We start from the raw sequence: 27,739 nt of genomic DNA on the forward strand, positions 1-27,739 counted from the left end.
GTATTTATTCTGATAAGAACAGAAAGAGAAATTATGTTCTATGGGCATTTAACAAGAATTTTTCTACTTCATTCACCTAAAAAGAAATAGTTATAGTTCCTTAGCAATTTTAATAAGAAAGCATCATTTAGTAGTTGAGGCTGTGATTTAAATGTATTCAAAGTAAATAACTGTTTAAATTACAGCACGAGAATTCTAGTAAAAAAATGATTTTCTCTGAAATAATGTTTTTGTGTAGGGCCAACAGAACTACTGTTCTGTTGTGTACCAATACTTGTACACTATTTGTATATTAATTGCAAACGATCAGTTTATAAAATGATCAGCTTTAACCATCTGGTTGCTTTTTCTTAAACCAAATAGGTCCCAAGAAGGCAGTGACAATGAGTATTTCTGTGTCCCCAGATATCTAGTGTCTGATACATAATTAGCATTCGAATAAGTAAAAGTATGTAAAAGGGAAGGAGAAGCTAGGGAAGGGACCATGTCATCTACTGAACTGATTTTGTATCTTGTACACACTAATTTAGAAAAAAGCCTTATTTCAAGGCTCCTCTTAGGTGAATACTATATGATCTCTTGTGCATTAGGGCCATCTGTTAATTTGTGTCATTTGATCTATAAATGACCAGCTGAGATTGTCTCTCAGTTACTTTTGGTATTTAAGGTAGTTTTTATAGGGTGAAGTCTGTGCCCCCCCCCCACCTCTGTGCCTATAACTCACATAAGCTGGATTTATCTGGGCCCCAGGACTGCACTTAAAGTATCATTTAGTGAGCATGCCTAAGACACTTCTGCTGTTGATTGACTTAACCTTTGGCTTCTGTGTAAACATTTGGTGCCATCTGGGTGAGAATTTAATGACTCCCCAAAGAGACATGGCCAGAGCCACACAGGCATTTTCCTGGGAACTAAAATAAGTGGATACATTGAAGTAGCACTGTTGCACCTTCCTTCACCTGTCGCTTCTGACATGAGGTGCAAAGGCCAGAAGAGCAAAGAAGGAAGGAGACAGAGGTGTCAGCTGACTGCCTCATTTCAGTAACAGTCGCTGCCTTGCTTCTGGAGCTTCAGCAAAACTTTACTGAAAAAACAGTAGTATATTATCTAGTGGAGGAGAAGTTGGTAATAGTAAGAATATAAAACATACACAACAATTTTAGAAAGTTATATATAAAGACGTACTACATTTACACAAAATTAAGATTTTAACAACAAATGACAAAGAATAAAGAAAATGTACTTATTATACCTGCATATTTAAATGTAAGGGTTTATATCTAATATTTAAATGTAAAGAAAATGCTAATGTAAAATGTCACGATTCAAATAACGTGAATAAACCATAAAATACCTACCTTTAATAGAGGATTATTAGGTCAAAATCTTGGTGATTTCAGAATAATTTATCAGAATCTATTTTTAACATAAATTTGCATTATGCTCTTAGAATAAACTGTATTTTGATCAAACAAGTTTGGATGTTATTATAATAAGTTTTCCTTATTCAGTGTTGGTTTTAACTCACATAAATACATATCTTCTTTGTAAGTTATAAATTCCAACAGAAGAGACATTTCAAATTCATCAGTAACTCACTTTTTTCCCCAGATTTATTGGGATATAATTGACATATCACATTGTGTAAGTTTAAGGTGCACAACTTGATGATTTGAGATGTGTATATATAGTGAAATGATTACCATAATAAGGTTAGTTAATAGCTCCATTATCTCACATAGACACACTTCTTTTGCACGTGTGGTGATAACATTTAAGATCTAGTCTTTTACCAACTTTCAGGTATATAATACAGCATTGTTAACTAGAGTCACCATGCTGTATATTAGATCTCCAGAACTTATTCATCATAAAACTAGAAGTTTGTACATTTTGACCAGCATTTCCCTATTTCCTCCACCCTCCACCCCTCCCAACCACTATTCTACTATCTGTTCCTATGAATTCAGCTTTTTTATCTTCTGCATACAAGTGGGAACACATAGTATTTGTCCTTCTGACTTATTTCATTTAGTATGATGCCCTGAAGGACCATCCATACTGTCACAAGTGACAGGATTTCCTTCTTTTTATGGCTGAATAATTGTGTGTGTGTGTGTGTGTGTGTGTGTGTGTGTGTGTGCGCGTGTGTATCTCCATGTTCTTTATCCATTCATCCCTTGATGGACACTTGTTAGGTTGTTTCCATGTCCTGGCTATTGTGAATAGTGCTGCAATGAGCATGGAAATGCAGATATTCCTTTGAAATACAGATGACCCTTTAACAACACAGGGGTTAGGAGTGCAGTCAAATATCTGTGTATAACTTTACAGCCGACCCTCAGTATCCATGGTTCCATATCCTTGGATTCTACCAACCATGGCTCGTATAGTAAATTCACATATAAATGGGAATTCATGCAATTCAAACCTGGGGTTATTCAAGGGTCAACTGTACTGACTGCATTTCTTTGGGATATATACTCAGAATTTGGATTGCTAAATCATATGGTAGTCTTATTTTTAATTTTTTTAAGGATCCTCCATACTGTTTTCCATAGAGGCTGCACCAATTTACATTCCAACCAACAGGGCACAGGGCTCCCTTTTCTCCACATCCTCACCAACACTTATCTCTTGTCTTTTTGATAATAGTCCTTCTGACAGGGGTGAGGTGATATCTCATTGTGGTTTTGATTTGCATTTCCCTGATGACTGGCAATGTTGAACATCTTTTCATGTACCTGTAGGCCAAATGAATGTCTTCTTTGGGAAAATATCTATTCAGGTCCTTTGCTCATTTCAAAATGTGATTAATTTGGGCTTTTTGCTGTTGCGTTAAATGAGTTCCTAATTTTTTTTGTATATTAACCCTTTGTCAGATATACAGTTGTAAATACTTCTCCCATTCCATAGTTGCCTTTTCATTTTGTCGACTGTTTCTTTTGCTGTACAGAAACTTTCGAGTTTGATGTAGTCCCACATTTTTATTTTTGCTTTTGTTGCTGTACTTATGGAGTCATAGCCAAAAATTCATTGCCAAGACCAATGTCAAGTAGATTTTCCTTATGTTTTCTTCTAGGAGTTTTAGTTTCAGCTCTTACATTTAAGTCTTTAAATCATTTCAAGTTAATTTTTGTGAGTGGTGTAAGACAGGGGTTCAATTCAGTCTTTGGCATGTGATTATCCAGTTTTCCCCCAAATCATTTATTGAAGAGACTGTATTTTCTCCAATGAGTGTTGTTGGCTCCCTCATCAAATATTAGTTGACTATATATGCATGGATTTATTTCTGGGCTCCCAGTTATGTTCCAGTGGTGTATGTGTCTATTTTTGTGACAGTACCGTACTGTTTTGATTAATACAACTTTGTAATATAGTTAGAGGTCAAGAAGAGTGATGCCTCCAGCTTTGTTCTTCCTTATCAGGATTGCTTTGGCTCTTTAGGGTCTTTCATGATTTTGTAAGAATGTTAGGATTTTTTTTCTATTTCTGTAAAAAAATGCTATTAGAATCTTGATAGGGATTGCACTGAATCTATAGATGGCTTTGGGTAGTATGAACATTTTAACAATATTATTTCTTCCAATCCATGAACACAGCATATATTTCTATTTGTTTGTGTGTTCTTCCAGGTCTTTCACCAAAGTCTTGTAGTTTTCACTGCACATATCTTCTTCCTTCCTTGGTTAAATGTATTCCTAAAATGTTATTGTTGTTGTTGATGCTATTGTGAATGGGATTGATTTCTTTATTTCTTTTTCAGGTATTTTGTTAGTGTATAGAAATGAAACTGATTTCTGTGTGTTGATTTTGTATCCTGCAGCTTTACTGAATTTGTTGATTATTCCTAACAGTTTTGTGGTGGAGTCTTTAAAATTTTCTATATGTAAGATCTTGACATCTGCAAATAAAGACAATTTTACTTTTTCCTTTCTGATTTGAATGCATTTTATTTCTTTTTTCTTCCCTAATTTCTCTGGTTAAGACTTCCAGTACTATGTTGAATAAGAGTGGGAAGAGTGGGCACACTTGTCTTGTTCCTGATCTTAGAGGAAAAGCTTTCAACCTTCCACTGTTGAGTATGATGTTTGCTCTGGGCTTGTCATACATGTCCTTTATTATGTTGAGGTATGTTCATTCTATAGCCAATTTGTTGAGAGTTTTTATCATGAAAGGTTGTTGAATTGTATCAAATGCTTTTTCTGTATCTATTGAGATGATCATATGATTTTTATCTTTCATTTTATTAATGTGGTATATCACACTATTTGATTTTTGTATGTTGAAACATTCTTGCATTTCAGGGATCACAGTGTATAATCCTTTTAATATGATGTTGAATTCGATTTGCTAGTATTTTTTTGAAAATTTTTTCATTTATAATCACCCGGGATATTGGTCTGGAGTTTTCTTATAGTGTCCCTATCTGGCTTTGGTATCAGGGTAATGCTTGCTTCATGTTATGAGTTTGGAAGTGTTTCCTCCTCTTAAATTTTTTGGAACAGTTTGAGAAAGAGTGGCATTAAATCTTTAAATGTCTGGTATAATTCACCAGTGAAATATCTGGTCCTGGACTTTTCTTTATTGAGAGGTTTTTTTTATTACTGATACAATTTTTTCACTCATTATTAGTCCATTCAAATTTTCTATTTCTTCATGATTCAGTCTTGGTAGGAATTTATCCATTTCTTCTAGGCTGTCTGATTTGTTGGTGTATAATTATTCATAGTAGTCTCTTATGATCCTTTGTATTTCTATTATTTGTAATGTCTCCTCTTTTATTTCTGATTTTATTTATTTAGTCTTTTCTCTTTTTTCTTAGTTAGTCTAGCTAAAAGTTTGTCAAAACCAGCTCTTAGTTTAATTGATCTTTTATATTGTTTTTCTGGTCTCCATTTCATTTATCCCTGCTCTGATCATTGTTATTTTTTTGATTCTGCTAACTTTGGACCTTGTTTGTTCTTCCTTTCCTAGTACATTTAGGTGTAAAGTTAGGTTGTTTATTTGAGATCTTTCTTTTTTCTTAATGTAGGCATTTATAGCTATAAACATCCCTCTTAGAATTGCCTTTGCTGCATACCATAAGTTTTGGTACGTTTTGTTTCCATTTTCATTTGTTTTAAGATATCTTATTTCCCTTTTAATTTTTGACCCATTGGCTGTTCAGGAGTGTGTTGCTTAATTTCCACATATTTTTTAATTTTCCAGCTTTTCTATTTTTATTGATTTTAGTTTCAGACTGTCTTTTCTCCATTGTATATTCTTGCCTCCTTTGTTGTAGATTGACTGTAGGTGTGTGGTTTTATTTCTGGGTTCTTTATTCTATTCCATTTGCCTATATGTCTGCTTTTGTGCCAATACCACGATGTTTTGATTACTGAAGCTTTGTAGTATTATCTGAAGTCTGGGAGGCTTATGCCTCCAGTTTTATTATTTTTCCTCAGGATTGCTTTGGCAATTCTGGGTCTTTTGTGGCTCCATATTAATTTTAGGATTATTTGTTTTAGTTCTGTGAAAAATGTCATGGGTAATTTGATAGGGATTGCATTAAATTCATATATTGCTTTGGGTAGTATGGCCATCTTAACAATACTAATTCATTCAATCCAAGAGAAATGGATATCTTTCCATTTCTTTGAATCATCTTCAATTTCCTTTATCAATGTCTTATAGCTTTCACTGTATAGGTCTTTCACCTCCTTAGTTAGGTTTATATCTAAATATTTTATTTTATTTTTTTGATGTGATTTTAAATGGGATTTTTTTTTTTTTACTTTTTTTCTGGTATTTCATTGTTAGCGTAAAGAAATGCAATATATTTCTGTATATTAATCTTGTATCCTGCAACCTTGCGGAATTCTTTTATTAATTCTAACAGTTTTTGTGTGAAGTCTTTAGGGTTTTCTATATAGAGTATCATGTCATCTGCATATAATGACAATTTAATCTCTTCCCTTCCAACTTGGATACCTTTATCTCTTTTTCTTGTCTGACTGCTGTGGCTAAGTCTTCCAATTCTATGTTGAATAGAAGTAGTAAGAGTGGGCATCCTTGCTTGTTCCAGAAATCAACAGGAAGGGTTTCAGCTTTTCACCAATAAGTATTAAGTTGGCTATGGGTTTGTCATAAATGGCTCTTATTATGTTGAGATATGTTCCCTCTATACCCACTTTGGTGAGAGTTTTTATCATGAATGAATGTTGAATTTTATCAAATGCTTTTTCTGTGTCTATTGAGATGATCATGTGGTTTTTGTCTTCTCTTTTGTTGATGTGATGTAATGCACTGGTTGATTTGAGTATGTTGAACCATCCTTGTGACCCTGGAATGAATCCAACTTGATCATGGTGTATGATCCTTTTCATGTACTGTTAGATTCAGTTTGCTAATATTCTGTTGAGGATTTTTGCATCTATATTCATCAAGGATATTCCTCTATAATTTTCGTTTTTTGCAGTGTCTTTCTCTAATTTTGGTTTCAGGGTGATAATGGCTTCATAGAATGACTTTGGGAGTGGTCCCTCATCTTCATTCTTTTGGAATAGTTTATGAAGCATAGATATAAATTCTTATTTGTGTATTTGGTAGACTTCCCCAGTGAGCCATCTGGTCCTGGGCTTTTGTTTACAGGGAGGTTTTTTGTTTTGTTTTTTTAATTACAGATTCTATTTCACTTCTAGTAATCAGTCTATTCAAATGATCTGTTTCTTCTTGACTCAGTTTTGGCAGGCTATATGTTTCTAGAAACTTGTTCATTTCTTCCAGGTTGTCTACAATGTTGGCATACAACTGTTCATAGTATTCTCTTATGATGTTTTGTATTTCTGTGGTATTGGTAGTTATCCCTCCTCTTTCATTTCTCATTTTGTTTACTTGGGTCCTCTCTCTTTCCTTCTTGGTGAACCTGGCTAGAGGTTTGTCGATTTTATTTATCCTTTCAAAAAACCAGCTCTTGGTTTTATTGATCTTTTCTATTGTTTTTTATCTCAATTTTATTTATTTCCCCTCTGATCTTTATTATTTCCTTCCTTCTGCTGATTTTGGGTTTTGTTTGTTCTTCTTTTTCTAATTCTTTTAGGTGATAAGTTAGGTCGTTTATTTGATGTTTTTCTTGTTTCTTGAAGAGGGCCTGTATCACTATGAACTTCCCTATTAGAACTGCCTTTGCTGCATCCCATAGATTTTTTTTTAACATCTTTATTGGAGTATAATTGCTTTACAATGGTGTGTTAGTTTCTGCTTTATAACAAAGTGAATCAGTTATACATATACATTTGTCCCCATCCCATAGATTTTAGTAAGGCTACGTTTTCATTGTTGTTTGTCTCAAAGTATTTTCTGATTTCCTCTTTGATTTTATCATTGACACACTGGTTTTTTAATAGCATGATTCATTAGTCTCCATGTAATTTTTTTTTTTTCCTGTTTTTCTTTCTGTGGTTGATTTCTAGTTTCTTACCATTGTGGTGAGAAAAGATGCTTGAAATAACTTCTATCCTCTTAAATGTGTTGAGGCTTGTTTTGTGTCTTAGTATGTGGTCTATCCTAGAGAATGTTCCATGCACGTTTGAAAAGAATGTGTATTCTGGGGTTTTTGGATGATATCAATCTGGGTTTTCCTGTAGATATCAATTAAGTCCAACTGTTCTATTGTGTCATTTAGGATCTCTGTTGCCTTACTGATTTCCTGTATGGAAGATTGGTCCATTGATGTCAGTGTGGTGTTAAAGTATCCCACTATTATTGTATTCCTGTCAATTTCTCCTTTTATGTCTGTTAGTATTTGTTTTATACATTTAGATGCTCCTATATTGGGTGCATATATGTTAATGAGTATAATATCTTCTTCTTGTATTGACCCCCTTATCAATATCTAATGCCATTCTTTGTCCTTTGTTATAGACTTTGTTTTAAAGTCTATTTTGTCTGATATGAGTATTGCTACCCCTGCTTTTTTGTTGTTTTCATTTGCATGAAATACCTTTTTCCACCCCCTGGCTTTCAATCTATGTGTGTCTTTCACCCTAAAGTGAGTCTTTTGTAGCAGCATATTATAGATTCTTGTGTTTTTTTAATCCAATCTGCCACTCAATGTCTTTTAATTGGAGCATTTAGTCCATTGACATTTAAAATAATTATTGATAAGATGTATTTATTACCATTTTAAACCTTATTTTCCAGCTGATTTTGTAGTTCTTGTTTGTTCCTTTCTTTTTGGTTTTCCTTTTGTGGTTTGATGGTTTTCTTTTGTATTATGCTTGAGTTCCTTTCTTTTTGGTTTTTGTGAATCTGTTGTATGTTTTTGATTTGTGGTTACTCTGGTTTTCAAGTATTTTAACCCAGAACTATATCTACTTGCTTTAGACTGATAGTCATGTAAGTTCAGACACATTCTAAAAAATATACACATTTTTTTTACTCCCCTCTTCTGCATTTTGTGATTTTGATGTCCTATTTCACATCTTCATATTTAGCTTTTTGCTGTTAACTGTAGTTATAATTGCTTTAACAACATTTTTTAATTGTTTTTTAATCTTTGCACTGGCTTATTTAAGTGATGTTTAATCATTTTATATATTGGCCTTTCCTACTGTGTTTTTCCCTTTCCTATAGATTCTTGCTTCTTTTCTATTTAGAGTAGATCTTTCAATATTTCTTTTAGGTTAGCTTTAGTATTTCTGTATTCTTTTAGTTTCTGTCGGAGAAATTATTTGTTTCTCCTTCTATTTTAAATGATAATATTGCTGGGTGGAGTATCCTAGGTTGCAGGTTTTCTCCTTTCAGGACTTTGAATATATATATATTGCCACTCCCTTCTGGCCTGCAAAGTTTCTGTGGAGAAATCAGCCTATGAGGGTTCCCTTGTAACTGACTCTTTGTTTTTCTCTTGCTGACTTTAGAATCCTCTCTTTAACTTTTGCCATTTTAATTATGATATGTCTTGATGTGGGTCTGTTTGGGTTCATCTTGTTCAGAACCCTCTGTGCTCCCTGTACCTGAATGTCTCTTTCTTTATTTAGGTTTGGGAAGTGTTCAGCCATAATTTCTTCAAATACATTTTTGATCCCTTTCTCTCTTTTTTTTTTTTCTTCTGGAACTCTTATTATGTGTAGGTTAGCACACTTTATATAATCCCATAGATCTCGTATGTTTCTTTCATTTTTAAAATATTTATTTATTTATTTTTGGCTGCGTTGGGTATTCGTTGCTGTGCGTGGGCTTTCTCTAGTTGCGGTGAGTGGGGGCTACTCTTCATTGTGGTGTGTGGGCTTCTCATTGCAGTGGCTTCTCTTGTTGTGGAGCACGGGCTCTAGGCACACGGGTTTCAGTAGTTGTGGCACGTGGGCTCCGTAGTTGTGCCTTGTGGGCTCTAGAGCACAGGCTCAGTAGTTGTGGCGCAGGGGCTTAGTTGCTCCGTGGCATGTACGATCTTCCCGGACCAGGGCTCGAGCCCATGTCCCCTGCATTGGCAGGTGGATTCTGAACCACTGCGCCACCAGGGAAGCCTTCATTTGTTTTTTCATTTGTCTTTCTGTCTGCTGTTCTGATCGGGTGATTTCCATTATTCTATCTTCCAAATCACTAATTTGTTCTTCTGCATTATTCAGTCTGCTTTTAGCTCATTTTTTATCTCAGCAATTGAGTTGTCTAATTTTGATTGTTTCTTCTTTATAGTTTCTAGTTCCTTGTTACAGTGATCTGCATTTCTATTGAAAATCTTTCTTAATTCCTTTAGCATTTTAATTACCTCCTTTTTGAACTCAGGGGTCTAGTAGACTAAAGAGGTATGTTTCATTAATTGTTTTTTAGGGGATTTCACTTGTTCTTTTTATTGAGAGTAGTTCCTCTGTTTCTTCATTTTACTTATATTTCTCTGACTCTATGAAGTTAGGAGAAATAGTTATCTACTGTGGTCTTGGAGGGCTGTTTTTATGTGGGAGCATCCCTTTGTAGACTATGTAAGTCTAATATTTTTGCTGTGAGAGCTGTTTTCATAATGGATGCCTGCCACATCTTTCCTCAGAGTGTGCTGGCTGTTATCCCCTTGATAGAGGGTATGACTGGTGTTGTGGTGTCCAGTTCCTGCCCTGCATGTTGGGCGAGGCCTCCTCTTTGCTCCGTGACTGTCACAACCCTGTTGAGGGTGGGGTCTGCTCCCCAGTTGTTTCAGTAGAAGCCCTGAAGGTTGGGTTTGATAAGGCTCTGTTGCCCTTAAGTGTGTGCTCTGTCCCAAGGAGGTGAGTGCTGAAGCAAGAGAGGCCCATGTGGTCACAGTGAACCTATGCACCACCTACTCAGGCGTCCACGGTTCTGCTCAGAAGCAGCCCAAGGTCACATCCCTTTCTCTGTTGTGTTTGTCCCTGACCTAGTGTAAGGCTGGCCCTGGGGATCAGGGCATTGTAGCTGCAGGAACTGAAGTGGTGTGCTGCCACCTGAGACCTAGGCCTCCTCTGTGGTAAGGCTCTCCCAGGGCCTCTCCCCCTAGATGCCAGCTCCAAGCTTTGTGTGAGGTGGGTGGAACTGGAGCACCCCTGCTGGGAAAGGAACCTCTGCACACTTCTCACCAGGGCCTGTCCACTGGAATGTGCGATTCTGTGGACATTGCCCCCACTGGTGTGCACACCAATGAAGTCTGCTTCTGCAGGACCCACCTCCCACCTGCCCCCACTGTGGGAGTGCTGATTATGGGTTCAAGTGTCAGCGCCTGCCCCACAGTGTGTGCACGCACAAAGCCCACCAATGGAGCAGTGTCCCGCATGGGCATGCTAATAGTGGGGTCCCTATGGTGGGCCCACACCCTGCCATGTGTGCACTAACAACAGGCTCTGAGGTTAGGCCTGGACTGCACTCCAGGCCCTGGGGGCTGTCTACGCATAGCTAGACCGAGTCCTCTCCCAGGGTTCGTCCACAGAAGCCCAAGTTTCAGCTCCCACCTACTCTGTGTACTGGCAGCCCCATCCAAAGTGCGTTTCAGGCTGGGAAGTGGGTGAGGTGGCAGCCATCAGTGCCAGTCTCGCTGTGCCCTGACTGCTAACAAGCCAGCACACACACACTCCTCGTGGGCAGAGTGCAAGCCCCTCCGGCTCCTCTATCTGTCCCAGTGGACCTCCCAGCTAGTGAAGGCTTTCCAAGGGCGAGGGGCTGCCCATGCGGGCCTTTCCTCTTCCACAGCTCCCTCCCAGGGGCACCGGTCCTGTCCCAATGCCTTTCTTTTTTTGTCCTACCCAGTTATGCAGGAATCTTTCTTTCAGCTTTGGCTGTATAAGAGATCTTCCGCTAGCTTTCAGTTGGTTTTCTGTGAGGACTGTTCCACATGTAGATGTATTTTTGATGTGTTTGTGGGGGGAGGTGAGCTCCACGTCCCCCTAATCTGCCATCTTGACCTCCTACTTTAGCGTCTCTCTCATATCTTTAGATAAGTGTAAAAATCAGCTTGTACTCCTTTGGTGTCTGCCAGCTGAATATTGCAAACAGACATCTACAAGGTGCTACCTGGCAGAAAGATGTCAGCTGTCACTAAAAATCCACAAGATAGATATAGTCCAATATAATATTCTGGCTGAGGGGTCAAATTTGCTTATCGGGTGAAATGATACAGATAGAGATTGCATTTTGCTCTTCAAACACAAGTTGAAAACGACTAGGTAATCAGATAACTAAGTGGAATGATTGAGCACATAACTCAGTTGAAGAAAAGCAAGCATGTGATTTAAATAAAATGAGCAGGCTTAACTCGAAATCACTGCCAAATAATTTAAGAAATAAACTCCACAAATTATAAAAAATTGAATAATAATCATTTAAAGTCTTCTCTCAAATAAATAGTTTTTATTTCTGTCTTGAAAATCAAAGCTTCAAGCAGAGAATTCCACTGTAAATTGAACTTGGATAGTCCTAAGAAAGTCATTTGTTTGGTTCCTTAGATTTTCCATTTATGAAGAAATATTTGCCCTTCAGGTGAGCATTGCAAAGATTATCTGTGTAAGACATTATTAACATAGTGTTCAGAATGACATTTTCAACTACAAAGATAAATAGGAATGTTATCAAAGTCACACAGCCTTTGAGAGTCCTGTGCTGCTCCGCTGGAAGACCCCCATCCAGATGCTAGAAGACTTCTTTATACCTAACCTTCTATGATCACGACAGGTCTCGGAAAACTGATGATTTAAATTCTTAATTTATGTCATTAGATGATAGCAACATAAAATTCAAGAGACCTCAGGCTACACATGATCTTATGTAAAACCCTTTCCTCTTTTCCATTAGGCTTAGTGTCATTCTCAGACCAAATCTTTAAGTTAAATGAGAAACCCTAATGGACGACGAAGAAAATCAGTAACAGCAAATTGTATCCAAATATAAAAGCATTACATACTTATGATTAAATGTTTAATAAATGATGAACCATTTAATTGAGAACAATCCCATTATGCACACATTATAAACTTTTCTCATAAATCTGTTTCTGAAATACTGCCATTTTATCATGTGCAAATCTTAGAAGCAACTCACATAGGAAAAAACAAGAGTCTTGAACAGGTTTTGGAGAATGTAACAGTTTAAATAGGTAGCTATATTTATACATTGGGTGATTATAATTTTGTTCTTTTACAGTTTTTAGAGTAAATAGAACTGTCTCTGCTTCCATTAACTTTAAATGTCATGTTAAGGATGTATAATCAAACTTTTAAGGGGCAAAATTATGAACCATATGGAGGGTGGAGAAAATTGCTTAGGTTAGGTACTGCTTCCAGGCTTTTCTAGAACTACTCGCATGACCTCGGGTTAAGCCCTTCAGTGTTGTGGGCAGATGTCCCATCTTTAAAATCTGGAGGTTTGCCTAGATCTACTCAAGTCACTTTCAGTTCTCAAAATATCCAGTGGCTTAAATTCTGGTTTAATCATGATGTAATGTGAATAATAAACAGGATAACGTATTTCAGTTTTGAATTTTGACTTCAAGAACACTTACAGTTAAGGCTGGCGGTCCTGGAGGTCCCATATCTCCCTAAAATAGATGAAAGAAAAGCTGCAATTACCAATAGTCCCTTTTTGCTCATGTTATTTATAAATTTTCTGAATGGATCGAAGCAATATCTAGATAAATCTGGAAGAAAAGTAGAATTTTACCTTGATAAAGGTCTCTGCACAATGAAAAATTGATCATGTGCTTTTAGTTCTCATGATATAAATATCGCCTTGTGCATCCCCATGCTTTCTGCAGTGGCAGAACTTGTTTTGAAAAGCTAAAATAATCTAGTTTCCATCCTTTTGTCTACTAATCCAAAATTAGAAAGAATATCTCTTCAAATATGGTTGCTTGCCAATGGAGCAGCTGGGAATTGTCACAACGACAGATTATATTTCTGACAAAGTTAGCATGGGGATCTGCAGAAATAATAAGTGGGTCTCCCCACTTCATGCCTTCCAGCTGCAAGCAGCAGTCCCACTGCCTCTTGTAAAGCTTTGCTGAACTGGCCTTGCACTTGCCAACAACTGTATGAGGCTTTGCCTATATTCACGTGTTTTTAAATACTAACGTTGCTTTGCTGACCTATGTGAATACAAATTACCAGGTGGATATATTGACAAACTATTCAAAATCTAAAAAATACGGTTAATCTAAAAGTTTATCATTTTCCAATTTATAAATATGTCACCTATATGCTTTACTGTATCAGTATCCCTATTTATTTCATGAGAACTCTTAGTTATTAAGATCAAGCATCACTGGGAAAGGCAAGATAGGGGTAAGGGATTAAGAAGTACAAACTACTATGCATGAAATAAATAAGCTACAAGGATATACTGTTCAGCACAGAGAATATAGCCAATATTTTACAATAACTTTAAATGGAGTATAATCTATAAAAATTTTGAATCACTATGCTGTACACCTGAAACTAATATAATATTGTAAATTAACTATACCTCAATAAAAAAATTTAAGTTTTTTTAAAAGGTAAGTCTTAGAATGTTAAATTTGACAGACTCTTAGGGACCCTCCATCTCATCAAAACCCCTCATTTTGCAGACAAATAAATCGAATCCCAGAGTGCCGTTGGTGAATTGAATAAAGTCATTGCTTAAAAAAAAGTCAAGCATCACTGCCATAATCCCCCTTCAAATGGACATTGTGGAAGCAACACCATGTGGCATGGGGCACTGGCACGCTGTATTCTCGTGTTGGGAGTATCTCTATGACGTTCTCTTTTTTCATCTAACATAATCACCTCAAAAGTGAGGACTTAGCCTTGTGTAATCACTATTTTGGGAAAAACTGAATAAAAATAACCGATAGCTGTTAAAGAACATTGAGGTAGCTTAAATCAGTCATTGGGGACCAATTTGCAAAGTCAATTTTAATGTAGAGGTAAATATTGAAGATAGACAAAGATTTCTAAATGTGTTGAGAATGGAGAACAAAATACAGTGCAAACCATCTACACGTACAACTGTCATCAAATGAGTATCATCCAAGGACCTTACTCAAAACAACTTTTGCTTTCACTATCTCATAATTTTCTTTTCAAGGTCGCTGCCAATAGGCCACTATAAAATGACATAAGAGAAAAGGTGTTAGGAAATGGGGCATTTAGATTAAGACTGAGATGAACAGTCAGTGTCCTTCCCCCCAAAGGCCGCCTGCTTCACCATCGTGGTAGCAGCTCAGTGCTACTGGCAAAGGTCCCCAGTACAGGACATGGCTGCTAATTTGGTGACGCAATACTTAATGCAGTTAAGCAAGGGAGAGAAAAGGGAAATCTTATAAACACAAATTAATGTCGATTAGCAATTGTGCATTTAGTCTCCTCAAACTAATTAAATGAACCAAAAGGCTTTTCTTCTTGTTCAGATGCTTTTAACATAACAGCCTTTGGTTAATTTTAACAAAATTAACTTTTGGCAGTTAAACAGTATCAATGAAAAGTCACTTCATAGGTTCTCAGGGTTTGCTTAAGAAAAGATTGGCACTTTCCTGCGTGAATACGGTACCTTTTCTCCTTTTGGGCCAGGTGGACCATGACGACCCACGTCACCTTTCAAACCCTGCGCAAAGAACACAGCTAATGTGATTTCTATATACAGTTCACAGAAAGCTTCAATTTCTAACAAGTCATTAGTTGCAAAATAAATCATAATTTACTGAACTCCCAAATCCCATTCTTCAGTGTGTAGTACAGAAAAACTGGCTCTAAAATGATATACAACATCTGTGCTGTGGTGGGTACAGATACATTAAATCAGTGTGAGGCCGCAATACTGCATATTTGTGCAACTTTGCTTCCTGCTAAAATTACATTAATTCACCATCTGGGGGAACATCATTTAGATCTATATGAGCTTCTAAGTATCCACTTCGGCTTAAATTTGTAGATGTTGTAAATACCGCTGATTTAGCATTGATTTGGCCTTTATAAAGCTTGCCCCCAAAATTCAAGATTTAAATCAAAAACATTTTTTCGTCTCTATCGAGAAATCTAATTGTGGGGGTAAAAGGGATGAAGGATGTATTCTTTTCCCATCCCTCACAAAGCTGGAGCTAAAATGCAATCTCTCTCCTGTTTTAAAGTCTGGTTTAGTTCTCTAACTCCTATTTCTTTTTTTACCTGGATTTATAAAGCTATCAAATAAAACTACATAAGACATAGACAGCATATCAGATAAGTATATTCATGAGTCTTCTGGACTCTTGGGTGTTTTAGGAGGTATTTGGTTGATCCGATTCAGAAATGACAGCTGTCAGGAACACCACAATAGATTTCACTGGAGGAGATCAGTGCTACAGCTGAATGTATTCACAGTGTAAACAGAAGGAAAGTTAGATAGACACGTCCCAACTGTATGGTAAATAGGAAAAAATATATTTTCTCATCCTTAATTTAACACATTGGGTGAGGGAAGAACAATAATGGAAAAAAGAAATATTCTGAAGCCACAGAATGCACAGTAAATCCGAGCATCTTACTGTTCCTGGCTGAGGCATCCCACTCTTACTACTCTGACATTTTGTAGTGAATAAACAATGCCAAATGCCATCACTTGTAGCTACTCAATGTAGAAGCTGAGGCTGAATTTAAAGGAACAAAAGTAAACGAGATATTTAAAATAATCTTGTTACAAAGGGTATGTGAAAACTGTAGCCTTATACTTTAAGAAAAAAAATTTAATGGGTGAAAACATCTATTCAATCATTGGTTAAAATAAACACCTTTGTGGTGCATAAACAACTTCGTGGATAAAATTCATAGCTATGTTTCTTCCATCATTACCTCCAGGTATTTATAGAACAAGGATGAGTGAAAAATTAAATCATATTTGAGATGTGATATTCTCTTTATTATTTGAAATACCCATTCTTTCCCAAATCAAGCAACACATACTCTATTTATACATGCCTCTGGAGTAAAACTTGGCATCAACATATTCTAAACACTTGTGGAAAGAAAACGGCTATTTCTGTGATTACGGTTTATTCTTAGTTCGCTCATGCATTTATTCAGTAGACATTTACTGGATACCCTCTGTGCAGTCACCCCTGCAGTTGTCAGATCTGTACTGCCCGATAGGTGGCCCTGGGCCTCATGTAGCTTTTCACCCTTGAAACGTGGCTAGTCTGAATGGAAATGTGCCGTGAGTGTGCAATACCATCGGGTTTTCGATATTTGGTACAAAAAAGAATGTACAGTAGCTCATTAATAATTTTTCTGTTGATTATATATTGAAAAGATAACATTGTGGATATGGGATTAAATAAGATATATTATTAAAATTAGTTTCACCTGTTTCTTTTTACTTTTTAAAATGTGGCTATAAGAAAGTATAGTATATTTACCTTTGTCTTGTAATTGTAATATTAAATTTTAAAATATAATATATTATACTTTATTTGTATTAGAGAGTGTTATTGAGAGACACACAAAAGAACAGCAAGTTGACAAAGACTCTCTCCTTAATGAAACTTGAGCCAGGCCTCAACTTCGGGCCCATCCTGTCTGTCCTTGGCTTGTTTGGCCCAGTTTTAGCAAGAATCTTGTTAAGTCACTTTAGAAAGAATTCCCCAGCCTTGATATCTGATCAAGTCCCTCATCCCCCTCTTTGATGCATAAGTCTTTGGTGTGCCTTTAGCAAGAAGCCTGTTAAGGCAGTTTAGAGAAAATCCCCCAGCCTTGATGTCTGCTCTTAGTAATATTCCATTCGCTGACTACATCGCTCTACTCCTTTGCTACAAATCCCCACTCATCCTTGTTGTATTCAGAGTCGAGCCCAATCTCTCCTCCCTATTGCAATACTCATATTGCAATAATCTTGAATAAAAAATCTTCTTTACCATTTTAACAAGTATCATAATAATTTTTTCGATAACAAAGTCAGGATTCCTGTCCCAATGGAATTCACGTTATAGAGGAGGGTGACCGACGATGAACAGGTCCACGGGCTGAATGCGATGAGTGCGGGGCAGAGGCTGCTATTTCAGTGGGGGTAGTGGCTGGAAACGGCCTCTGGGTGGAGGGGATGTTTGTTCCACAGGATCCAGTCATGCAGTGATCCTGGAAAAAAGTGTTGGGGCAGGCGGAGGGACGGATGGGTGAGGCAACAGCAAGCACAAAAGCCCTCCAGGTGGAAGGAGTGTCATGAGCAGGTAAGGAGGTAAAGAGCAGGAGATGAGGTCAAGGTTAGTCCAGGGTCACAGCACATAGAGAACTGCAGGCCATGGAGAGAAGGGTGGGTTTTGTTCTAAGTGCAAGGGGAAGCCACTTAGGGTTTTAGCCTAGAAATGGCATGATTTGACTGTGTTTCCAAAAAAAAGATAGTTTTGGCTACAACATGAAAGTAGATTGTACACAGCAAGAGCAGAAGCAGAAAAGGGGTTCTCACAGCTTTGCAGGCAAGAGAGCAAGAAGGCTGAGGGTGGGGATGGACTTGCAAAAACGCTGGAGGTAGGGCCAGGGAAAGAGAGGTACCAAGGCTGATGTGTACTTGGCTTAAGTGACTGGCTATTCCACTCACTGACCACATCTTTCTATTCTTTGGCCATAAGTCCCCACTCATCCTTGTATTCAGAGTTCAGCCAAATCTCTCTTCCCTATTGCAATAATCATATTGTGATAATCTTCAATTAAAAGCCTTCTTTACCATCATAAAAAACCCTCAGAACAGGAGAAAGTATTTGCAAATGAAGCAACAGACAAAGGATTAATCTCCAAAATTTACAAGCAGCTCATGCAACTCAATATCAAAAAAACAAACAACCCAATCAAAAAATGGGCAGAAGACCTAAATAGACATTTCTCCAAAGAAGATATACACATTGCCAACAAACACATGAAAGGATGCTCAACATCACTAATTATTAGAGAAATGCAAATCAAAACTACAATGAGGTATCACCTCACACCAGTCAGAATGGCCATCATCAAAAAATCTACAAACAATAAATGCTGGAGAGGGTGTGGAGCAAAGGGAACCCTCTTGCACTGTTGGTGGGAATGTAAATTGATACAGCCATTATGGAGAACAGTATGGAGGTTCCTTAAAAGACTAAAAACAGAACTACCATACAACCCAGCAATCCCACTCCTGGGCATATACTCTGAGAAAACCATAATTCAAAAGGAGTCATGTACCACAATGTTCGTTGCAGCTCTATTGACGATAGCCAGGACATGGAAGCAACCTAAGTGTCCACCAACAGATGAATGGATAAAGAAGATGTGGCACATATATACAATGGAATATTACTCAGCCATAAAAAGAAACGAAACTGAGTTATTTGTAGTGAAGTGGCTGGACCTAGAGTCTGTCACACAGAGCGAAGTCAGAAAGAGAAAAACAAATACCATATGCTAACACATATATACGGAATCTAAAAAAAAAAAAAAAAGGTTCTGAAGAACATAGGGGCAGGACAGGAATAAAGACGCAAACGTAGAGAATGGAATTGAGGACACGGGGAGGGGGAAGGGTATGCTGGGACCGAAGTGAGAGAGTGGCATGGACATATATACACTACCACATGTAAAACTGATAGCTAGTGGGAAGCAGCCGCATAGTACAGGGAGATCAGCTCACTGCTTTGTGACCACCTAGAGGGGTGGGATAGGGAGGGTGGGAGAGAGACACAAGAGGGAGGAGATATGGGGATATATGTATATGTATAGCTGATTCACTTTGTTATAAAGCAGAAACTAACACACCATTGTAAAGCAATTATACTCCAATAAAGATATTGAAAACAAAAAGCCTTCTTTACCATTTTAACAACTGTCAGAGTGCCATTTACTGCTGAGAAATTTACTAAAAAGAGGTATTCTCTCTTCTTGCTGGTAGAACATCATCCAGAGAAAAAACAAACATGAAGAAAGAAATGGCGGAGAAAGACACCAACTTTCTATTTACGCAACAAATATTATGGAACATCTACATACATGCAAGACTGAACCCGGTACTCCTACGAACAGATAAGTAGGAAGTCATTGTTTTATTTATTTATTTATTTACTTTTTGAATTTTTGAATTTTATTTTTTTATACACATCAGTGTATACATGTCAATCCCAATTTGCCAATTCATCCCACCACCAGCCCCCCCTCCCCACTTTCCCCCCTTGGTATCCATACGTTTGTTCTCTACATCTGTGTCTCAATTTCTGCTCTGAAAACCGGTTCATCTGTACCACTTTTCTAGGTTCCACATATATGCGTTAATATACGGTATTTGTTCTTCTCTTTCTGACTTACTTCATTCTGTAGGACAGCCTCTAGATCCATCCATGTCTCAACAAATGACCCAATTTCGTCCCTTTTTATGGCAGAGTAATATGCCATTGTATACGTGTACCACATCTTCTTTATCCATTCATCTGTCGATGGGCATTTAGGTTGCTTCCATGACCTGGCTATTGTCAATAGTGCTGCAATGAACATTGTGGTACATGACTCCTTTTGAATTATGGTTTTCTCTGGGTATATGCCCAGGAGTGGGATTGCTGGATCATATGATAATTTTATTTTTAGTTTTTTAAGGAACCTCCATACTGTTCTCCATAGGGGCTGTATCAATGTACATTCCCACCAACAGTGCAAGAGGGTTCCCTTTGCTCCACACCCTCTCCAGCATTTGTTGTTTGTAGATTTTTTGATGATGGCCATTCTGACTGGTGTGAGGTGATACCTCATTGTAGTTTTGATTTGCATTTCTCTAATAATTAGTGATGTTGAGCAGCTTTTCATGTGCTTCTTGGCCATCTGTATGTCTTCTTTGGAGAAATGTCTATTTAGGTCTTCTGCCCATTTTTGGATTGCGTTGTTTGTTTTTTTTAATATTGAGGTGCATGAGCTGTTTATATATTTTGGAGATTAATCCTTTGTCCGTTGATTCATCTGCAAATATTTTCTTCCATTCTGAGGGTTGTCTTTTCATCTTGTTTATGGTTTACTTCGCTGTGCAAAAGCTTTGAAGTTTCATTAGGTCCCATTTACTTTTTTTTTTTTTTTCCATTTACTTTTGTTTTTATTTCCATTACTCTAGGAGGTGGATCAAAAAATATCTTGCTGTGATTTATGTCAAAGAGTGTTCTTCCTATGTTTTCCTCTAAGAGTTTTATAGTGTCCGGTCTTACATTTAGGTCTCTAATTCATTTTGAGTCTATTTTTGTGTATGGTGTTAGGGAGTGTTCTAATTTAATTGTTTTACATGTAGCTGTCCAGTTTCCCCAGCACCACTTATTGAAGAGACTGTCTTTTCTCCATTGTATATCCTTGCCTCCTTTGTCATAGATTAGCTGACCACAGGTATGTGGGTTTATCTCTGGGCTTTCTATCTTGTTCCATTGATCTATATTTCTGTTTTTGTGCCAGTACCTTATTGTCTTGATTACTGTAGCTTTGTAGTATAGTCTGAAGTCAGGGAGTCTGATTCCACCAGCTCCACTTTTTTCCCTCAAGACAGCTTTGGCTATTTGGGGTCTTTTGTGTTTCCATTCAAATTTTTAGATTTTTTGTTGTAGTTCTGTAAAAAATGCCATTGGTAATTTGACAGGGATTGCACTGAAACTGTAGATTGCTTTGGGTAGTATAGTCATTTTCACAATATTGATTCTTCCAATCGAAGAACATGGTATATCTCTCCATCCGTTGGTATCATCTTTAATTTCTTTCATCGGTGTCTTATAATTTTCTGCATACAGGTCTTTTGTCTCCCTAGGTAGGTTTATTCTAGGTATTTTATTCTTTTTATTGCAATGGTAAATGGGAGTGTTTCCTTAATTTCTCTTTCAGATTTTTCATCATAAGTATATAGGAATGCAAGAGATTTCTGTGCATTAATGTTATATCCTGTAACTTTACCAAATTCATTGATTAGCTCTAGTAGTTTTCTGGTGGCATCTTTAGGATTCTCTATGTAGAGTATCATGTCATCTGCAAACAGTGACAGTTTTACTTCTTCTTTTCCAATTTGTATTCCTTTTATTTCTTTTTCTTCTCTGATTGCCACGGCTAGGACTTCCAAAACTATGTTGAATAATAGTGGTGAGAGTGGACATCCTTGTCTTGTTCCTGATCTTTGAGGAAATGCTTTCAGCTTTTCACCACTGAGAATGATGTTTGCTATGGGTTTGCTATGGCCTTTATTATGTTCAGGTAGGTTCCCTCTATGCCCACTTTCTGCAGAGTTTTTATCATAAATGGATGTTGAATTTTGTCAAAAGCTTTTTCTGCATCTATTGAGATGATCATATGGTTTTTATTCTTCAATTTGTTAATATGCTTTATCACATTGATGGATTTACGTATATTGAAGAATCCTTGCATCCCTGGGATAAATCCCACTTGATCATGGTGTATGATCCTTTTAATGTGTTGTTGGATTCTGTTTGCTAGTATTTTGTTGAGGACTTTTGCATCTATATTCATGAGTGATATTGGCCTGTAATTTTCTTTTTTTGTAGTATCTTTTTCTGGTTTTGGTATCAGGGTGATGGTGGCCTCATAGAATGAGTTTGGGAGTGTTCCTTCCTCCACAATTTTTTGGAAGAGTTTGAGAAGGATGGGTGTTAGCTCTTCTCTAAATGTTTGATAGAATACACCTGTGTAGCCATCTGGTCCTGTACCTTTGTTTGTTGGAAGATTTTTAATCACAGTTTCAATTTCATTACTTGTGATTGGTCTGTTCATATTTTCTATTTCTCCTGGTTCAGTCTTGGAAGGTTATACCTTTCTAAGAATTTGTCCATTTCTTCCAGGTTGTCCATTTTATTGGCATAGAGTTGCTTGTAGTAGTCTCTTAGGATGCTCTGAATTTCTGCGGTGTCTGTTGTAACTTCTCTTTTTTCATTTCTAATTTTATTGATTTGAGTCCTCTCCCTCTTTTTCTTGATGAGTCTAGCTAACGGTTTACCAATATTATCTTCTCAAAGAACCAGCTTTTAGTTTTGTTGACCTTTGCTATTGTCTTCTTTGTTTCTATTTCATTTATTTCTGCTCTGATCTTTATGATTTTTTTCCTTCTGCTAACTTTGGGTTTTGTTTGTTCTACTTCCTCTAGTTCCTTAAGGTGTAAGGTTAGATTGTTTATTTGAGATTTTTCCTGTTTCTTGAGGTAGGCTTGTATAGCTATAAACTTCCCTCTTAGAACTGCTTTTGCTGCATCCCATAGGTTTTGGATTATCGTGTTTTCATTGTCAGTTGTCTCTAGGTATTTTCTGATTTCCTCTTTGATTTCTTCAGTGATCTCTTGGTTATTTAGTAACGTACTGTTTAGCCTCCATGTGTTTGTGTTTTTTACATTTTTCTCCCTGTAATTGATTTCTAATCTCATAGTGTTGTGGTCGGAAAAGATGCTTTATATAATTTCAAGTTTCTTAAATTTACTGAGGCTTGATTTGTGACCCAAGATGTGATCTATCCTGGAGAATGTTCTGTGTGCACTTGAGAAGAAAGTGTAATCTGCTGTTTTTGGATGGAATGTCCTATAAATATCAATTAAACATACCTGGTCTACTGTGTCATTTAAAGCTTGTGTTTCCTCATTTTCATTATGGATGATCTGTCCATTGGTGTGAGGTGTTAAAGTCCCCCACTATTATTGTGTTACTGTCGATTTCCTCTTTTATAGCTGTTAGCAGTTGCCTTATGTATTGAGGTGCTCCTATGTTGGGTGCATATATATTTATAATTGTTATATCTTCTTCTTGGATTGATCCTTTGATCATTCTGTAGTGTCCTTCCTTGTCTCTTGTAACATTCTTTATTTTAAAGTCTATTTTATCTGATATGAGTATAGCTGAGCCAGCTTTCTTTTGATTTCCATTTTCATGGAATATCTTTTTCTATCCCCTCACTTTCAGTCTGTATGTGTCCCTAGGTCTGAAGTGGGTCTCCTGTAGACAGCATATATATGGGTCTTGTTTTTGAGTCCATTCAGCAAGCCTGTGTCTTTTGGTTGGAGCATTTAATCCATTCACGTTTACGGTAATTATCGATATGTATGTTCCTGTGACCATTTTCTTAATTGTTTTGGGTTTGTTTTTGTAGGTCCTTTTCTTCTCTTGTGTTTCCTACTTAGAGAAGTTCCTTTGGCATTTGTTGTAGAGCTGGTTTGGTGGTGCTGAATTCTCTTAGCTTTTGCTTGTCTGTAAAGCTTTTGATTTCTCCATTGAATCTGAATGAGATCCTTGCTGGGTAGAGTAATCTTGGTTGTAGGTTCTTCCCTTTCATCACTTTAAGTATATCACGCCACTCCCTTCTGGCTTGTAGAGTTTCTGCTGAGAAATCAGCTGTTAACCTTATGAGAGTTCCCTTGTATATTATTTGTTGTTTTTCCCTTTCCGCTTTCAATAATTCTTCTTTGTCTTTAATTTTTGCCAATTTGCTTACTATGTGTCTCGGCATGTTTCTCCTTGGGTTTATCGTGTATGGGACTCTCTACGCTTCCTGGACTTGGGTGGGTATTTCCTTTCCCATGTTAGGGAAGTTTTCGACTATAACCTCTTCAAATATTTTCTCTGGTCCTTTCTCTCTCTCTTCTCCTTCTGGGACCCCTATAATGCGAATGTTGCTGCGTTTAATGTTGTCCCAGAGGTGTCTTAGGCTGTCTTCATTTCTTTTCATTCTTTTTTCTTTATTCTGTTCAGCAGCAATGAATTTCACCATTCTGTCTTCCAGGTCACTTATCCGTTCTTCTGCCTCAGTTATTCTGCTATTGATTCCTTCTACTGTATTTTTCATTTCAGTTATTGTATTGTTCATCTCTGTTTGTTTGTTCTTTAATTCTTCTAGGTTTTTGTTAAACATTTCTTTCATCTTCTTGATCTTTGTCTCCATTTTTTTCCCGAGGTCCTGGATCATCTTCACTATCATTATTCTTTATTCTTTTTCTTTAAGATTCCCTATCGTCACTTCATTTAGTTGTTTTTCTGGGGTTTTATCTTGTTCCTTTATCTGGTACATAGCCCTCTGACTTTTCATTTTGTCTATCTTTCTGTGAACGTGGTTTTTGTTCCACAGGCTGCGGGACTGTAGTTCTTCTTGCTTCTACTGTCTGCCCTCTGGTGGATGAGGCTAAGAGGCTTCTGCAAGTTTCCTGATGTGAGGGACTGGTGGTGGGTAGAGCTGGCTGTTGCTCTGGTGGGTAGCGCTCAGTAAAACTTTAATCCACTTGACTGCTGATGGGTGGGGCTGGGTTCCCTCCCTGTTGGTTGTTTGGCCTGAGGCAACCCAACACTGGAGCCTACCTGGGCTCTTTGGTGGGGCTAATGACAGACTCTGGGAGGGCTCACGCCAAGGAGTACTTCCCAGAACTTCTGCTGCCTGTGTCCTTGTCCCCACGGTGAGCCACAGCCACCCCCCGCCTCTGCAGGAGACCCTCCAACACTAGCAGGTAGGTCTGGTTCAGTCTCCCCTGGGGTTGCTCCTTCCCCTGGGTCCTGATGCATACAGTACTTTGTGTGTGCCCTCCAAGAGTGGAGTCTCTGTTTCCCCCAGTCCTGTCGAAGTCCTGCAATCAAATCCCACTAGTCTTCCATCTCTGGGAATTCCTCCTCCCATTGCCAGGTCCCCAGGTTGGGAAGCCTGATGCGGGGCTCAGAACCTTCACTCCAGTGGGTGGACTTCTGTGGTATAAGTGTTCTCCAGTCTGTGAGTCACCCACCCAGCAGTTATGGGATTTGATTTTATTGTAATTGCGCCCCTCCTACTGTCTCATTGTGGCTTCTCCTTTGTCTTTGGATGTGGGGTATCTTTTTTGGTGAGTTCCAGTGTCTTCCTGTCAATGACTGTTCAGCAGTTAGTTGTGATTCTGGTGTTCTCAGAAGAGGGAGTGAGAGCATGTCCTTCTACTCCACCATCTTGGTTCAGGCTCAATAATCGGAAGTCATTGTTTTTAATAATGGCAGGGACCGTGAAACACAACATTCGGGAAAATGGTTAACTCTACAGTGCGCATGGCGTTAGGTTGAGCTCTGGGTAGATCGGTGTTCCAGTTACTTCTATAATTCATGATCATCATATATGTGACATGCCACGAAAATATTATTTGAAGCATAAAATAATACATTAAAAACTTTAACATTCCTGCCTGACAAACTAACCTTAGCTGCACCTTCTGGAGTAGGGACTTACTTGCTGTTGTGTCAGCTAACTATCCCTGGTTTAATCAACTGTTCGGGGAGGAGGTGGGGTAATAAAGCAACCAGCTGCAGGCATGACGGGAGCAGTGAGAACTATGATAGACATATGCACAGCAGGCATGACAGGAGCAGGTCTCGGAAACGCCTCATTCTCCTGGATGTGCTCAGGACTTCAGACACGTGGAGTTCAGGACAGTCAGGAAAGGATTTGTGCATTATCATGGGTGCGTTATTTAAGCTTCCCTATACAATAGGTATAAATAATAGTTGTCTTCATGGAAACAACCTAAATGTCCATCAACAGAGTTATGGATAAAGAAGATGTGGTACATGTATACAATGGGATATTACTCAGCCATAAAAAAGAATGAAATAATGCCATCTGCAGCTACATGGATGGACCTAGAGATTATCATACTAGGTGAAGTAAACCAGACAAAGACAAACATCATATGATAGTGCTCCTATGTGGAATCTAAAATATGATGCAAATGAACCTATCTATGAAACAGAATCACGGACACAGAGAACAGACTGGTGGTTGTCAATGGGGAGGGGTTTGGGGGAGGGAGGGAATGGGAGGTTGGGGTTAGCAGATGTAAGCTTTTATATATAGAACGGATGAAAAACAAGGTCATACTGTATAGCACAGGGAACTATATTCAATACCCTATGATAAACCATATGGAAAAGAATATGTATAAAAAAGATTGTGTGTATATATATATATATGTATAACTGAATCAATTTGTTGTATAGCAGTAATTAACACAACATTGTAAATCAACTATACTTCAACAAAAGAAGAAAGTAATAGCTGTCTTGAAGAGTTGTTCTGAGATTCATATGTTGTAAAATTACTTAGCATAGAGTAGACACTTAATAAATGTTGCTTTTACTTTTCAAGCCTAAGTCTAAGGGATAGTTAATTGTTCTGTCCATTTCTGTACTCAGTTTGATGGATATGTAACAACTGTGCTTTAACTCACATACAATAAAATGCAATTGGGAAGTACTGCACTCATCGAGCTTCTACTTTTATTGGCCATTGACGTGGGACAATGGAGCTCATGTCCTCCTGTGATCAAGTACTATGTTGTTAAGGCCATGGCATCATAATAGGCTCCGAGAAGTAGATCAGTAATGCTTTCCTCAAGTGCAATTTTTCTCCTCGTGTGACATTAGTGTTGCTATCAATGGATATTGAGTACTGGGGAGAAAAAGACACAGCACTCACCATAAGTGAGTGAGAATAAAATGGAACAGACTCTGAATTTAATACTGAATAAGATGGGCATCTATTATTAAGGTTCTTAATAAAATTTGTGTATATAAAGATGCTCAAAAGCACAGAAGTGGGCTCTGTATGTTATGAGAGACAGGCACTCTTATCCAAATGCAAAATGAACTTATTTACAAACCAGAAACAGACTCACAGCCATAGAAAACAAACTTACAGTTACCAAAGGGCAAGGGGGGAAATGATAAATTAGAAGTTTGGGATTAAAATATACCCCCACTAAATATGAAATAGATAGCCAACAAGGACCTACTGTATAGCACAGGAAACTATACTCAATATCTTGTAATAACCTATAATGGAAATGAATCTAGAAAAGAATATATATATATATATATATATATATATATATATATATTTATGGCTCACTTTGCTGTACACCTAAAACTAACACAACATTGTAAATCAACTATATCTCAATAAAAAATTTTTAAAAATGCAAGCTGAAAGCTGAAGGACAGTATCACAACTAAAATTATAAAAGCAGGTAGACCATGAATTAATTTTTATTGGATGACCTACTTACTGGTGGTATGTAACATCTTTAAACATCATTTGATACAAGGTAATGTTATTTGTTAAAATTTTTAACCCAACTATTCATTATTTTCCCCATCTTCCACCCACTGCATCTTGTTCCCTAGCAATGGTACCAGCTGTCGCCAGCCGATATCACACCTTTGTGATTCCAGTATTTTTGTATTCAGTATACAGATTGCATTGGTGTAAGGAGATTAACGTGACCATTTTAGAAACATCAGATGCTGTAATTCTGATAAGAGTTGTTTGAAAGACAATAACAA

The 27,739-nt window shown here is 37.4% G+C and overlaps 1 protein-coding gene across 2 annotated transcripts in view; it reads right to left on the bottom strand.

Annotated features, from left to right (window-relative positions):
• The window catches only part of COL19A1 (collagen type XIX alpha 1 chain), a 373,303-nt gene that overhangs the window by 181,643 nt on the left and 163,921 nt on the right, over nt 1-27,739 (bottom strand). For both annotated transcript variants that reach the window (XM_059942115.1, XM_059942114.1), the window contains 2 exons: nt 15,004-15,057; nt 12,980-13,015 (listed from right to left, as the gene is read on the bottom strand). In XM_059942115.1, coding sequence (XP_059798098.1) covers nt 12,980-13,015; nt 15,004-15,057 — 90 coding nt within the window. The remainder of the gene's footprint in view (nt 1-12,979; nt 13,016-15,003; nt 15,058-27,739) is intronic.

Source organism: Balaenoptera ricei, chromosome 12 (assembly GCF_028023285.1).
Source record: "Balaenoptera ricei isolate mBalRic1 chromosome 12, mBalRic1.hap2, whole genome shotgun sequence".
In the NCBI taxonomy this organism is placed as follows: domain Eukaryota; kingdom Metazoa; phylum Chordata; class Mammalia; order Artiodactyla; family Balaenopteridae; genus Balaenoptera; species Balaenoptera ricei.